Source organism: Furipterus horrens, unplaced genomic scaffold (genome assembly GCF_987537825.1).
Source record: "Furipterus horrens unplaced genomic scaffold, mFurHor1.1.pri manual_scaffold_6, whole genome shotgun sequence".
Taxonomy (NCBI): Eukaryota; Metazoa; Chordata; class Mammalia; order Chiroptera; family Furipteridae; genus Furipterus; species Furipterus horrens.
Window position 1 is genome coordinate 116,631,985 of NW_028327176.1, and position 16,533 is coordinate 116,648,517.

Sequence of the window (16,533 nt, forward strand, 5' to 3'; positions counted from 1 at the left end):
TCTATTGTTTTCAACATAAGACTATCACTATCCTGAGTACCATAATAAAAAAAATTTTGTTTTGATATGTATATTGCCTTGTTTTTCGGCTTTTAATCATTTATAATTTAAATTTTAACTTATCTTCATAAATTAATTAAAAGTTTTCTTTCCAAGGGATACATAATTTTATTTTATTTTTAAATATGTTTTATTGATTATGCTGTTAGTTGTCCCAATTTCTTTTCCCTCTGCTCCCCTCCACCCAATGACCCTCCCTCCCTCCAATTGTCACCTCCCCCTAGTCCATGCCCATTGTTTGTGCATATAGTTCTTCTCAACATATTCCTGTCTACTCCAGTTCCTCCTACTACGCTTTTTAACTCCTGCATCATCTCTCCCTTCCCTCCCTCCCCCTCCCTGCTGACCTCCCTCCTATATGTTCCCCATACCTATAATCCTTTTTCCACTCTCCTTGCCTACTTAGTTTGCCTTTGCTTTGATTCCCTAGCTTCTGTTGTTGGTTGTTGTGATACAGTTTTCATTTTAATGTTCATAGTTTTGATCCTCCTTCTTCTAAACAAGTCCCTTTAACATCTCATATAACAGTGGTTTGGATCTGATGAACTCCTTCAGTTTTACTTTGTTCTGGAAGCACTTTCTCTGCCCTCCTATTCTAAATGACAGCTTCACTGGATAGAGTATTCGTGGCTGTAGGTTTTCGATTTTTATTACTTTGAATATTTCTTTCCAGTCCCTTCTTGCCTGCAGAGTCTCCTTTGAGAAATCAGCTGATAGTCTAATTGGGACCCCTTTGCACATAATTTTCTTCTCTCTTGCTGCTTCTAAGATTCTCTCTTTATCTTTAATTTTTCACATTTTGATTATAATGTGTCTTGGTGTGGTTCTCCCTGGGTCCAGTTTTTTTGGAACTCTCTGTGCTTCCTGGACCTGTAAGTCTATTTCCTTCCCCAAGTTAGGGAAGTTCTGCTTCATTATTTTTTCACATAACTTTTCAGTTTCTAATTCTTCACCTTCTGGCTACCCTATAATTCAGATGTTTGCTCTCTTATAGTTGTCCCAGAGGTTTCTGAGCTTCTCCTCATTTTCCTCACTTTTTGTTTCCTCTTTCTGCACTGGTTGACTGTTTGTTCCTTCCTTATATTCCAATTTGTTGATTTGATCCCTGGTTTTCCTTCCCTCACCACTTGTTTCATATGTGCTTTTGTTCATTTCAGCAGGACTAGTCTTCATTCCTTCCCCATCTTGATTAAGTCCTGCTGTTATTTCTGTAAGTTGTCTTATAACTGTAGCTCTGAACTGAGCCTCAGAAAGGTTATCTATCTGTTCTTCCATTAATTCATGTATTTGCTTTCTGGTCAGCTTCATGATTAGGATCTCTATCATTATCCCTGCCATCCTGGCAGTTTTTGCTTCCTGGGCAGGGCTGTCGCACCTCCTACTCTATAGGGGGCAGAGCCCCATGCACTTGTCAATACTGGGCGACCCTTCTCACCACACTGTGGCGCTTTGTGTGGGGGCAGGGGTCCAAGATGGATTCCTGCCACTCTTTCTCCGCTTAGAGACTGGGAGCCTCCTCCTCTGTCCGCATGCCCTCTGGGCCTCACAGTTCGAGGCAATGGGGGTCTGCCTTCCCCAGCATTGGAATCATGAGCTGATGGATTTGGTCTGCAGCTAGGGGTGTTCCCCAGGTGCTTCTCCCCCCCACCTCCTTAAATACGAGTGTCTGTGCTTACCGCAGTCCTGCCGCAGGTCACCACTGCTGCTGCAGCCAGCACAGCTTGACCTCTCCACCCTTGCTTTGCCCCTCCTATCCGTCCAGACAAGCACCACTTGTTTATAACTTCATACGTTGGACTTCTATGTAGCTTTATTTTCTGGAACTTCTAGTTATTTCTGGTTTTGCAGTAGTTGTATTCCTTCTTAGTTGTGGAGGGAGACAAAGCATGTCTGTCTAGGTCTCCATCTTGGCTGGAAGTCTGTGGATACAGAATTTTAATTTTAATTTCTAATTTCATTGCATTGTAGCTTATGAAAATGCCCTATGTGTTAGATTTTCATGAATTCATTCTATTTTACTTTCTATCCTGGGACTAGTTAACTTCTGTAAATATTCCATTTGTATTTTAAAGAACTTTACATGCTATTTTTCTTGTGTGTAACAGTGCAAAGAAAGATTACTCACTTTTATTATTATTATATTTAATATTATTTTTCCACTCTTTATATGACTTTGAGAGCTATATTTTAAGTCTTCTATTCTAAACTTAGTTTGACAATTTATCCTTGTAGTTTCCTCAATTGTTGTTTTATATACTTTGAAAAATTGTTATTAGTTTCATAGAGATGTGAAAAATCCATTTTGGTATCTTTTAATGATTTGTTCAATATTTGCATCATGACATTTGATTTTTGCATATTACCATTTCCTTAATTTCCCTTTTTGATCTTTTTATTCTGACTTGTCCCATGTCATTGGATTTGAGGTATAGCTCATAAATATAGTACTGGATTTTGATTTTTTTAAATTCAGTATAAAGGTTCTTAACTTTTAACTACTGAATTTAAAGCATTCTCATTTATTGTGATTTCTGTTATATTTTCAATTACTTGTTGTCTTGTTTGTTTTTCTATTTATCATATTTACTATTTTTGTCCCTTTGCTCACCATTAACTAGACTGATAAAGTTTTCCTTAGTTTTATATTTCCTCTACTATCTTACAAATATATTATTTGTTTCTACCTTCTGTGATTACCTTAACATTGTTAAAGTAAATACTCATCTTTTTCCCCTAACATCTAGAGTTAATCAATTTCTCTAAAATTCCTGAGGGGGGCTGGGGAAAAAGCTCAGTATACTTTTATTTTCCTCGGCTCCCTTGAAACTTTAATCTCTCTCAACTTTTAAACCTCATTAATATTATTTTGGTATTTATATCCAAGTGGTTATATTTTTAAAGTGTAAATGTGTATACTTACATATTTTTTAAATAAATACACAGGGGAACAATTTTTAACATAATTCCTATTGAGTTCAATTTTTCAGTTGTTTTAGACTTAAATAGGCATGCTCATTTCAAAACTGCAGTTAGTTTTCTTCTATCACATCAAGTTTGTTCTGTACAGCCTATCTCAATGCAACCCACTCTAGGCTGGATTGAGCCTGGATTGAGGGAAGCACTAGTGCTCTCCTGTTGGCTGAGGGCAAACCTCTCTTGAGTCGGGTGGGGTGGGGGACAACCTTGGAGACCAGTGACAGGTTCATACTTGTCTAGGCTATTCAGTTACACATGAGCCAGTGTGGTGAGAGGTTGTGTGCCAGTTTATATAGTGAATCATATTCCGAAGTGTAGTCCAAGTTCTTCTCTGTATACAAGGAATTAGCAGAATTTATTTTTTTATTTACATACATACTTATTTCCTTTTCTTCAGATCATGTCTGCCTCTGCTATTTCTCATCGTAAGTGCCTAAACAACCCTGATTTGTTTTGTTATACCTGTGGCAGTTTCACCATTCCCAAAGGACAAACATCAGCTCAATTGTCAGGCAAGCCTATTTTGCATATTTTAAAATAAAACTTGGTGATCAAAATAAGTCTTGGGCCCCACATAAGGTGTGCAAGCAGTGTGTCAAGAGTTTATGGATGTGCATGAAGGCAACGTGTGATAAATTGCCATTTGGTATACCTATGGTTTGGCAAGAGCCCAGAGATCATTCAAGTGACTGTTACTTTTGTAGAGTGAAAACATCAGGATACAACAAGAAAAATAAATGTAAAATAGAGTATTCTAGTCTACCATCAGCTATATGCCCAGTGCCTCATTCAGCTGAAATCCCAGTGCCAGTTTTCATTGAACTACCCTCTTTCAAAAAACAGGAGTATGGTGAACAACTAAGTGACAGCACCAGTGAAGATTTTTAAATGGAAGATGACTCAATTCATAAAGGATTTGACCAGCATGAGTTTAATGATTTGGCATGAGATTTGGGACTATCTAAAAAAGCTTCAGAACTCCTAGCATCAAGGTTGCATGAGAAAAACTTCTTTGGAAAAAGAGCAAAGGTATCCTACTTTCGATCAAGAGAAAGTGCATTTCTGCAGTATTTTTAAAGTGACAGTGGCTTTGTGTATTGCCATAACATACATGGTTTAATGGAGGAATTGGGAACTCCAGTCTATAACACAACTGAATGGCGACTGTTCATCGATAGCTCAAAGTGGAGCTTGAAGTGTGTCCTCCTCCACAATGGCAATTTATTTGGTGCAGTCCCAATTGACCATTTAGTTTGTTTTTGTGAAGAATATGAAGACAGAAAGAGAGTCATTGATCTGTTGCAATGTCACAAGTACAACTGGATCATCTGTGTTGACCTTAAAATGGTCTGCTTCCTTCTTGGTCAGCAACACAGATACACCAAGTATCCCTGTTTTCTGTGTATGTGGGACAACAGAGCTTGTGAGAAGCGGTGGGAGGAGTTGAATTGGCCTCCAGGAACTGACCTTAAACCTGGTGATCCAAACATTCTACATGAGCCACTTGTTGACAGAAAGAACATTATATTCCCACCTCTGCACATAAAACTGGGTCTCATGAAGCAATTTATTAAAGCTTTGCCAACTGAAAGAGACTGTGTCAAGTATCTTGTTTTAACATTTCCTAGCCTGTTGTTTGAAAAGATAAAATACCTTAACCCTTTGAGTGCCAACATCATTGTGAGCGACGCTGACAAACTTTCCCAAAAGTGCCAGCATCGCTCCCAGCGACTCTTTCTTCAATGGCTATAAATATAAATAACAATGGAACAATTCATATTTTATGTTTTTATCTCTCATTTTGTACCTCAGGTTATATATTGATATAACTTTTTCTCATGTTGATCCAAATTTCAAATTACACATGGCACTGAAAGGTTTAATATGTATGTTTGGTAGCGGAACTTTACTACTTGTACACAATTTGACTTACAGTAATCATATATAGCCTTTATATGAATAAAATAATTCTAAATAGTATATTCCGGTAATTTTTTCTTTATTTTCCTTTGTATGTACATTTTATATAATTTTTGGGACAAAGTGAGGACATCCTATACCTTAAAAAGTTGATGTGATAGAGAAAAACCAGGGTCATTTTTGGATTCAGATGCCAAAAGTTAGTCAAAAACAAGTGTCAGATCTAACTTAATGAAAATTGTGTTCCCCAGTGATATTTATTTGAACTTAATATATTTTATTACTTTCTTTGCTACCCATTACTTCTTTTATCTCTTTTAGCTCATTCCCTCTTCCTGGACTTCTTATTAATATTGGTTTATATTGTCTAGCAGGTCTTTCAGACAGCATCTTGAGGTAGTAAACATCAAAGTTCCTTTCAATTTAAACAATATCTTTATTTCTGCCTCTCACTTGAATAATAGTTTGCTGAGTGTGAGAACCTACTTTCAAAGTTATTTTTTCCCTTATAACATTGAAGGTACTGTTCTACTGTCTCATATCCTGGGATGCTCACATGGAGCCTGATGTGTTATTTCTTTGTAAGTAATCTTTCTTTTGACTCAGACAGCTTTTAAGATTTTCTCTTTATTCTTGATGTTCACAAATTTTATCACAATATATCCAGAGGGGAGAGGGTATATGTGTGTGTTTCATCTTTAATCTATCCTGTAGCTAAGAGGATCTTTTAAAGTTCTAAGAAAATTTCCCATAATACTTCTTTAAATGCTGCTGCACCCCTACCCTGCACCCCCAATTTTTTCTATTTTGTCTTTCCGGAAATACTTTTAAACGAATTTGAGAACTGTGTATCACATACGTATCTTAAAACTAATTTCCATGTCTTAATCTGTGCTCCCCATATCTAGTTTTGAGTTGTGGTATCCTTCTTCAGTGGGAACTCATCTGCTTTCTCTTTCTCAGATATTTCTCACAGTGTTTGGTCTACTACAGTTTACATTTTTTTTCTTTCCAGTTATTTTATGAAGTCTTTTCTATTGTTTCTAAGGGTTTGGCATAAGAGTGATAGGTGCAAACAGTGCTCAGTTTTCCAATTTAAGTATCTTTTCAAGTTTTGGAATATTTGCTAACCACACTCATCAGCTGTACTGCATGGTCCAGATTGGGATTTGGCAAGGCAGGTGGAGCAGAAGAACTGGTTGGTGAACCTGAGGTTCTCATGAGTCTCATGTATGGAGTACTGTGAATACCTGGCTGGTGTGGGAGTCAAGAGCAGACATATGGAGGTTAAGAAAAAGCTGTTAAAACTGAAGATCATGATAGTAGGGCCAGTGGTAACAAAAATTGGACAGGGTCACAAAAATGAAACCTGTTTCTAGAAAAGGAGAATCAGGGTTTGAAATTTGTAAGTGGAAAATTTTCCAGTATTGGGGGACCCAAGAGATGGTTGGTCTTTGTGACCTGCTGATGTGGGAGAAGGGATCAGAGAATACGGAGCCCCAAACATTGGAATGGCTACCCTTGTGGAAGGATGTATCAAAATAGGATGTATAAAATAGCAGAGTTCATTTGAAAATTGCTATTTATAAAAGTTGTATTTTATAAAGATAGCTTGGGAAATGTAATATATAAGTAGACAAGTCAGTGTGCATTTCTTAATGTAAAGTATCTGATTTTATACTGGTTCTTCACATGACGATGAAGCAAAATATAGCTTGCTTGCTTTCTCAGGACCCCAGAGTTTGCTACACTCTCCATGTAAGATGAATTTTGAGCTTTTAGACCTTTTTGCTCCAATACATACATTCCTTAGTTTGAGACAGCTTACCTATCTCCATATTTGGAGCCCTATGAAGACATATATAAATATTCATCTGACCATAGTAAAATGTTATTACCTATGGAAATGGGTCTTTCTTACCTAGTTACTATACATTTTCTCACACATGCGGTGGACCTGTTTTGTCAAGAGAGACATGAATTATTAAAATAAATGTCAGCAGCCCACAATTATCTGTATTTTCAATTTGTATTAGAATTAAAGTGAGTATCAGGAAGTCCACAACTAGCAAACATAATATACAGGGAGCAAATTAAAGGTCTCTGTATTAAGACTCTGAGCATTTTATTTCTTACAAAATTTCAGTGTATCCAGCACTTAGCATTTAACATTTTAACATTTTTACACTGTTTTGTGCAACTCTATAGTGATAGTTTAAAAACAGAGAAGGAGTAGCTTTGCTAGCCCACACAGTTCAGGTAAATTGGCAGAAGGAAATGACAAGTGAATTAGAAAATGTTACTAGTCTTCAGGTATTGAATGGAAGTGTTATTTGAAATTCAGATTGAGATCTGGGACTGCAGATTAGAAATGAGCAAAGGAGTCAGCCTGAAGATATTTAAACCTTAAAAAAAAAGTCTCAATATCTCATGCACAGCAGGAATCTCAGTTGGTTAAAGCCACTATTTAATATATTATTCCTGAAACAAGAGTAAAGATGTGAGGAAGAGGGTGCTAGAACTCCATGACTTGATCTTACTGAAAGTTCTCATCTTTGTAAGAATAAACTTGAATACTAAGTAGATTTAAGTGCTACATCAAATGAGAATTTTCACATTGGAAAATAGTAATGCCTTTGTTAGTACTATTTAAAATGATGATAATTATAAACGGTCAAGTACTTGCTAAAGGCCTAGCAGAGTGCTACTCAGTTTCTGTACATTATCCTTCATCATTAAAACAATCTGGTGAGAGAAACATGGTAAATTTTTTTTCATAGGATTAAGAGAACTAAAAGCTAAATAAACATCTGGTGAATAAACAAATAATATGAATAATTTGGGTCTAGATTTTAAAGAGATATTATCTATGAAATCATGGCTGTGTAGAGCCAGTGACTTGATTAGCTTTTCAAAATGATTTGATTAGGACACACATTGTAATGTAATACTGTAGAGTAAGTAATGTATTAAGTGCCTTGAAATACATGTTTTTTGTTGTACTAGGCTATTAGCCAAACCATTTTATGCTTTGTTCTCATACCTTGAATATCACACATGTATAAAAACAAAGTAATTTTCCTTCTTAAAGCCTTTTGGTATATTATCTTAACATTGACACAGATAAAACAACAAAGAATTATTGGCTTAAAAAATAAGGATAAAGAATGTAGCCAAAAGAAGTATACAAGATGTCTGTAACTTAAATTAAACCAAAGAAAGGACCGTTGCCATAATTATATGTCAAGAAAACATCCAAGTAAAGTGGTAATTTTAATTTCCCTTGAGTTTAAATTTACATTTAGTCTTTCTCTCATAAAAAATTGAACACATGAATGGAATTAGAACACTTTTTTATCACAGATATTGTATAAATACTACAGGGTTTCTAAGTTTTACAAATAATTACTGTCACAGAGGGGAGGTAGACATTTGAAATAAAAAGCAATGCAGAGGAGATGAACAATTCTCTGAAGGACACATGATCTACTCTTCCCACCCATGATCAGTGTGAGTCTTTTTTGTTTCCACAGAGCATCTGCACAACCACCACCGCATTTTTGCACTTTTTCTTCTTGGCTTCATTCTGTTGGGTGCTGACGGAGGCGTGGCAGTCATACATGGCTGTCACTGGAAAGATTAGGACACGGCTTATACGGAAACGCTTTCTGTGCCTTGGATGGGGTAAGCATGTTCATGTACTCTTTTGTGCCCTGGGTCAGATGACTTTGAGGACTTATATAATAAAGCCATCGAGTGTGATTATCCTAAGGCTACTTTAATTTGTCTTTAATTTGATATATGGAAGTGGAAACAGGCATTTGGAACTTTAAAAAAGGCTGACCGTTGGATGACCTCGTAGGCCACCAGTTAACAATCAATAGTAAGTGGTGTAAACTGAGTCCTGAGATATCTACAGGCAAAAAAGCAAAGTGTTCTATGCTAATATGCTCTGAAAATACAAAATCTTTTCAAATGTTCAGGGCTCAAAATCAGGTACACTTGTCATGTACCTCTCACAAGAAAACTTAGAGCATCAAAACAATTAAAGACTATAGCTAGCTATTCATGTTACAGGAAAAAAGTCACTCAGATTGAATGAAACCTCATGGATAGTCAGTTGGGTCCTCAAAGGAAAAACAGAATTGTTGACAGACTAAGAATAAATTAATTCTTTGCCTATATTTATTAGGAAAATTTTCTCTTAAATTGCCTTATGAAATAGACATCTTGAAAGTCCATGCATTTCATAGGACCAATTCTTTTCTTCTTTTTTTTTTTTTTTTTGGTTTTTCAATTACAGTTGTCCCATTTTTCCCCCACTGTTCTCCCCCACCCTGCCCACCCCTTCTCCTACAATTATATCCCTCCCCGTTGTCCATGTCCGTGAGTCATTCATACACGTTCCTTGACTAAACCCTTCCCTTACTTATCCCCCTTTTCTCCCTCCTCCCTCCCCCCTATTGACTGCTATTCTGCTCCTTGTCCTATTTAGTTCATTCTTTAGTTTCCTGTATTAGGTGATATCATATGGTATTTTTCTTTCTTTGCCTGGCTTATTTCACTAAGCATAATTCTCTCTAGTTCCATCCATGTTGTCACAAATGCCAGGAGTTCCTTCTTTTTCTCTGCTACATAGTATTCCATTGTGTAAATGTACCACAGTTTTGTGGTCCATTCATCTACAGGTGGGCAATTAGGCTGTTTCCAGCACTTAGCTATTGTAAACAGTGCTGCTCTGAACATAGGGGTTCATAGGTTCTTTTGAATTAGGATTTTAGGATTTTTGGGGTATAATCCTAGCAGTGGAATTGCTGGTTCAAAAGGCAGTTCCATTTTTAGTTTTTTGAGGTAATTCCATACTGTTTTCCATAGTGGCTGCACCAGTCTGCATTCCCACCGACAGTGCAGTAGGGCTCCCGTTTCTCCACGTCCTCGCCAGCACTTGTTGTTTGTTGATTTGTTGATGATGGCCATTCTGACTGGTGTAAAGTGGTATCTCATTGTTCATAGGACCAATTCTAATATTTAATTAGAATTAACTAATTTGCTTAAAAATCTAGTTTTAGAAAAACACCAGGATTTTGACATGTTTGCCTTTGAGTTTCAAAAGATTTGCACTAAAAACACTGGGGAATTTTGGACCAGATATACAACAAATACCTAATGTACCAAAAGACTGGAGAATGGGATGTTTGAGCGAGCCTGAAACTTTTCAAATAAGTGGATTTATTATAATACCAGAATAATTCATGCTGGAAAAATAGGATAAAGAACACTTAAAGATTGTCCATCAGGTTTCAACAAGGGTCTCTCATGCCTGACAAATGTATTTAGGCTCTTTGCCCTAGTAAATAATTGAGAAAGCTGTTAAGAAATTAGAGAATGTATTTTACTTATACTTTCATAAATGTTTTTGTCCAGATTTCATGTCAAAGACCTCCCAAACTTGTATTGGTATTGAATTTTGTCATCAGTTAGTATCATAGTTCTAAGACATATAGGTTGCAGGTAACGAAGACTCTCCTTAAAGTATGAAGAGTGGCAATCTTTAGGATTGGCAACTGCCTTATTTAATATCATTACCAAAGCTCTTGAGAAGAGATTTCAGCTATTCTCCAAGTTTACAGCTAATATTAAACAACTCTGAGTAGCACAAATGCTAAACTGATCAGACTGGACTATCAGGAGATTTGTCAATGGGCAGAATAGTGGCATATGAGTTTCATTATGACACAGTGCAACATAGTAAATTTAGAAAAAAAATTTAAACTTTAAGTTATATATAATAAAGACTATTAATTTTTCAGCTGTGAACCAGGAGAGAATTTTTTTTATCTAATGAACTTTTTCTAGTCAATCAAAAAAGTCAACAAATAACATAAAGGAAGAGGAGAAGGATTGGAAAGAGAAGGAAGAAGAGACATTATATAACATATATATAATTATGCATAATTTGTGATTCATGATGTATTATGATTTAATTATATATGTGTATGTGCATACATATATGTATATGCAGGTGGATATACAGAGAGAGAGAGAGAGAGACCAAATTTGTTAAAAAATTAGATGTGTTCCTCTGAGATAGTCTCCATAGTTCTTGCCATTAAACGTTGTGAATGAATATGATGTCACTTGAAAAGACTCACAGAAGAGAATGGCAGGAAAGAGGGAAAATGATATGGAGCAAGAGAATGGGTGGAGAGGATGCAAGAAGGTGATTACATGATGGATTTTACAATTGAAAAAGGCAAACATAGTCTTTAGGAAAAGAAGGTATGGCCAAAACTTAAAAAAATTTAAACAGCATAGATTAGACTGAGCTCTCATCACAAATACAGGGAGATCCCATTAAACTTAAGTATGATTCATATGAACATAAACTAAAAGATGTGAGGTCAACATTGGTGCAGGTATGCAGGCAAGTGAATTCCAGGAGGGATTGAGCAATGCATGGAGTGATACCTATTTAGAGATCTGTGAAGATAAATTGACACATATTTTCTGATCTTCATATAGGATTATTAAAGGAGAGTAATCAGGAAGAACTGAAATTAATTCATTAGGGCCCTTGGCCCTGTTCTTACATTCTTGTTATTATAACTAAATCATAAGGAATTCAGGAATAAGATTAACTTTCGATAAGGATCAAAATTTGGCCAACTGAACATTCCATTTCTGTGATATTCCATCACACCAGGACATCCATGTTTTTGCCTTTTTGATTTTATAACTATAAATTTTCTATATTACAGTGTATACCCCTAGAGAAAAATAATTTAAAAGATATACTAAATCTCTGTTATTAGTTTAATTTAAACCCATGTCAAATGTGGTGGTAAACTAGCAACATCAGAGTAGTGCACTGAGTTAAAAATCCAGCTGTCGCTCTCATATTTTTATACTTGAAAGAAAGTTTGTAATGGACAGATACTTTATGAAGTGACTCATCCAAAGGTATTCCTCCAACTTAAGCATTTTGAGTTTGTCCAACCTTTTTTTGAGCCAGTATGCCCAGTGGTTATAGTGAAGTTTCACTCCACTATGCCTAATGTACCAGTGTCCGTGTGTCCTCTCCATGGACCTGCTCCATGTGTCCATGCCTCTATTTCTATTTTGTAACGTGTGACAATCTGTTTCTTACAGGTTTACCAGCGTTAGTAGTGGCCACATCAGTAGGCTTCACGAGGACGAAAGGATATGGCACTGATCACTAGTAAGTCCATCCACAGTGATAAGTCATGTTTATAATTGCTTCATTAGTCTTGGTTGGCACTGCTGATGGCTTGCATTTTGTTCTTGAGTCATTAGCAGTGGTAGGGATAGCATTAGTGAGGGATGATGTAAGGCAGTTTAAATGCTCAAAGTTAGGAAATAAATGCTGCAGCACTGTTTGGAATCTTTATTTCAATTTCCAATTTCTTCATGACACAAGTATATTTGATTTTTGGAATATTTCAATATGTACTTACACATTCAATCTCAAACACATTTTTTTAGAACTAGGTAAATCTTGACATGTTTACCTTTTAGAATATGATCCTGATCTGAGCTTTTAATTTCATTGATGATAATATATATTGCTGTCAGCCAAGTTTTGTCATGTCGGTTCAATTGTTGTTGCTGCATTAAGGTAATGCATACTGAAACTTACAGAAGAGGGAAATCAATAGATTCCAGATGAAGAATTGCCTGGGCTATGAAAGAAATTAGAAAGGAGAAAAAGGGATGTGGTATCATTCCAACCTAATCATAGCTGTAATATGGGTAAATTCTGTGAGAGAATTTATAAGTAAAGTTTACATTTAATATTTTAAATGTAAAACAATGCACTTGCATATTTTTGCTTTATCTGTTGTTTTTTTTTTCCAAGTTGAAGCAATTGAGAAACAGGGAAAGAGATGTACATCTTATTAGAAGAATAAGAATATTTATTTATTTATTTTTATTGTTGGCACTGTTACAGATGTCCCCATTTCCCCCCTCTTTGTCCCCCTCCTCCCAACCCCCACCCCTGCTTCACTCAGGCCATCGCCACACTGCTGTCTGTGTCTGAGGGTTATGCATATATGTTCCTTGGCTAATCTTTTCACCTCTTTCATCCAGTTCCCCCCTCTCCTCCAACAGTTGCCAGTCTGCTCCATGTGTCCAAGCCTCTGGTTCTATTTTGTTCATCTGTTCATCTTGTTCATTAGATTCCACATATAAGTGAGATCGCATGGTATTTGTCTATCGTTGGCTTGTTTCACTTAGCATAATAATTTCCAGAAGAATAACATTTAAAGTGAAGTGTTCTGTCTTTATGTTGAGATAAGAACCACAATTAATTAGGCCCTCTGGTGGTTTTATCCAAATTGAATACTGTAAGAGACATCACTTCACCTGTTTATCCAAAATAAACTTCCATAGAACTTAAAGAGATTGTATTATCAGGGCACTTTTTTTTTTAGTGCAATCTGTAATATCAAAAACAAAACAAAACAAAAAAACCTCCCTAATATCATATGTTGAGCAGTGCTTACTACAGTACTATTTGGTGTAAATCCAGTATTTGAAAGGCACTGCATTGGGGGTAGGGAATGAATTAGGACTTTGGATGATATGATGCCAACTTTCAGGGAGTATTTGATTAAAACCAAATACAGTACAACAAGTAATGTTATTCGTTTGAAGATTAATTTACACAAAAATATAGTAGAAACTTAGTGGCAATTTCAGAGACAGCAAACTAAAGTGTTGTATCAGACCAAGAGTTTTTTCCTCCAGGCATTTTATTTAAAAAGTTAACATTAAGTTGTCAACCCCCAAGTGGGAAAGTAGAATTTTATCTGCCTGCTGTAGGGCAAAGAGCAGTAACTAAATGCAGACGTTTTAATACTCACATAGATACACATTTGTATTATGAATATATTGATACAGGTGTGTGCATCTATATGTATATAATTTCTATATTAAAATGTTAAAGTATAATTTACATAGAGTAACATTTACCCTATTGGGGTTTAGAATTCTATGACTTTTAACAAATGCTAAAGTCATGTAACCACCACCACAACCAATATAGAAGTTTATTGTTAGATATAGAACAAGTATTGTTAATTGTTACTAATTTTTGAAGGCAGCTCGCAGATTCTGTGGACTGAACTTAATATTGAAAGGGTCAAATTGGTGGGTGGAACAGTGGGCATGACCCTTGGCATCAGCAGTGATAAATTGGTCCCTCATGCTTTCCTCATTTGACTCTCCTGAATTCTACAAGAGCAGATGAACCACCTGCCAGATTCCATTGTGGGGCCCCGTGCCCTCTTCCTGTCCTTTGTTGGGAGAATGAATGCCTTTACATAAATAGGTTGCTGTGTCCCTATCAATGCAAACCTGTAACTCAGTGAATTTAGTAATCAAACACTTATCTTTGGTGAAATTTCTTAGTAGTCTGGGGGAAAAGTAAAACTAGAAGTAAAATAAATAAATAAATAAATAAATGCATACAAACTGTAAATTATCCATTTGCTGCAATGACGGCTTTTAAATAAATTTATCCCAGTATCTGAATGGCCTCAAGGAAGATTGGGTAAATGGCATGTCTAACACTCTAACAACACATGGTTGTTGCTTCAAAGTATATTTAAAAAATCGTATAATGGATATGAAGCAGCATTTACAAAACTCAGTAGTCACCTTTGTACTGGAAGTCAATATAAAAATCTCACTACAAGAGTAATTTGACTAAAATGTTTTAACTCCCTGAATGTCAGGCTGTATAATAAAATTTCTTTTCTGTGAGAGGTATACTTCTATAGTATTTCTCTCTCAGGAACTCCTCTAATTTCAGCTTCTTCTACATCTTCTATACATTTTTTTATATATTACAAAGCTTTGAAATGTGCCAAAATTCCAAGACTTGAGTGCATGCCTCAAGTTATTTGTATCACGCTTTTGTTGTTTAACACATAACTAATTTTTGTTAGTTTTTATCTGACGTCATTTTCAGCTGCTGGCTCTCTCTGGAAGGAGGACTACTCTACGCTTTTGTTGGACCTGCAGCCGCCGTTGTCCTGGTAAAAATCCAACTCCGCTTACTTTGTTGTCTTTGAAGTCACCTTACTCTGTGTTCTTAGTAAAGAAAAGATTATTTTGTTTCAATTAGAGTGACAATTCTGTATTTGTTGTGTAGAAATTTTAAAGTTCTATGGATTATGACTTAACTTTGAATGTCAACTGACATTCATTCCTTTATTACTCTAAAGTATTCTTATGTTGAAGACCGAAGAAAATTAAATGTGAGTGTGGCATTTCTCTTATAGTAATTTCATATTTCTGAAGAAGTTTGAGTAAGTTTTAAAAAACTCTTTAATGTATAGAATTTCATCATCTATTATCATTTCACCTTTACACTATCCTGTATGATCTATATAGTTATTAAGATCTCTTATTCTTAATAACTGCTGCTACTACCAAGTATCAATGAGAAAATATATATCCCTGTGTCAGTTTCCCAACCTCAGTTCTGCAGACATTTTGGACCTGCGATTTCTTTGTTGTGGGGGGCTGTACTGTGTTATTTTAGGGTATTCAGCAATATCTCTGGTCTCTACTTACTACATACCAGTAGTATCCTCCAGTTGTAACAATTAGAAACATCTCCTGACATTTCCCAATGTTTCCTCAGTGTAAAAATATCACACCCAGTTGAGAATCCCTGCCATATGTTGTACGAAAGAATTTAAAATACTTTTTTTTGAAGAATGAAATAATTCCTATACATATTTAATTGAACACAAACATTTCCTACCAGTTTGCCTTTCTCTCTTTCTGCATTTATTGATTACAAATTTTTCTTGTCCAATAAATCTTTGGAAAATGTAAGGAAGTAAAGAAATGGTCTGAATTAAATACGAAGATCCATATCACTATGCAATTAGATTTCTAATTGGAAAATTACCCTATGGTTTCTTGAACAACTCATTCAATAAACTGGGAGCTAGCAACACCTTTCTTAATAACTCTATGGGACTTTTTATTCCTTTAAAGTTTGCTCTCCTCTAAACTATAACAGAGAACAAAAACTATTAGTTTCACAGGAGAAATCAAATCTAGGCATGACTGTTAGAGAATAGCATAAGGAAACTGAAACTATTGGATACACTTTTGCTACATTGAATTTGTATTTAGTCAATTGAATTATTTCTCTAAATTACTAGGCTAATATACATATAACCCTAAAATGAAGAAACAAAGAGTATGTATATGATTGAAAGACCAAAGTATGGTTTTTGGAGTGGTGATGAATCTCCTTTTGATTAAATTGGAAATTAATACAATCCAAGAAATACACTTTTTCTCTTAGTTCGAGTAATGAGACGTATGGAAATCAGTCTCTTGTTTAAATGGTATCTTGTCAGGAAGCTTTTAAGAGTGACATTAAGTTCCTACCTAACAGGTGCTTTGGATCTTCCTTATACCAGTAACTAAAGAAATTTCAACTGTATATTTTATCTGGCCAAAGTGGATTGGGAGAAGTAGAATTATTATTTTTTTCTTAACTAGTCATTCTGCTTGTGAAAATCTAATTTC

General features: G+C 35.5%; 1 protein-coding gene across 1 annotated transcript in view; it reads left to right on the forward strand.

Annotated features, from left to right (window-relative positions):
• Positions 1-16,533, forward strand: part of ADGRB3 (adhesion G protein-coupled receptor B3) — a 709,724-nt gene that overhangs the window by 643,895 nt on the left and 49,296 nt on the right. The window contains exons 19-21 of the mRNA XM_090282641.1: positions 8,490-8,640; positions 12,106-12,175; positions 14,951-15,017. Of these exons, the coding sequence (XP_090138767.1) occupies positions 8,490-8,640; positions 12,106-12,175; positions 14,951-15,017 (288 nt within the window). The remainder of the gene's footprint in view (positions 1-8,489; positions 8,641-12,105; positions 12,176-14,950; positions 15,018-16,533) is intronic.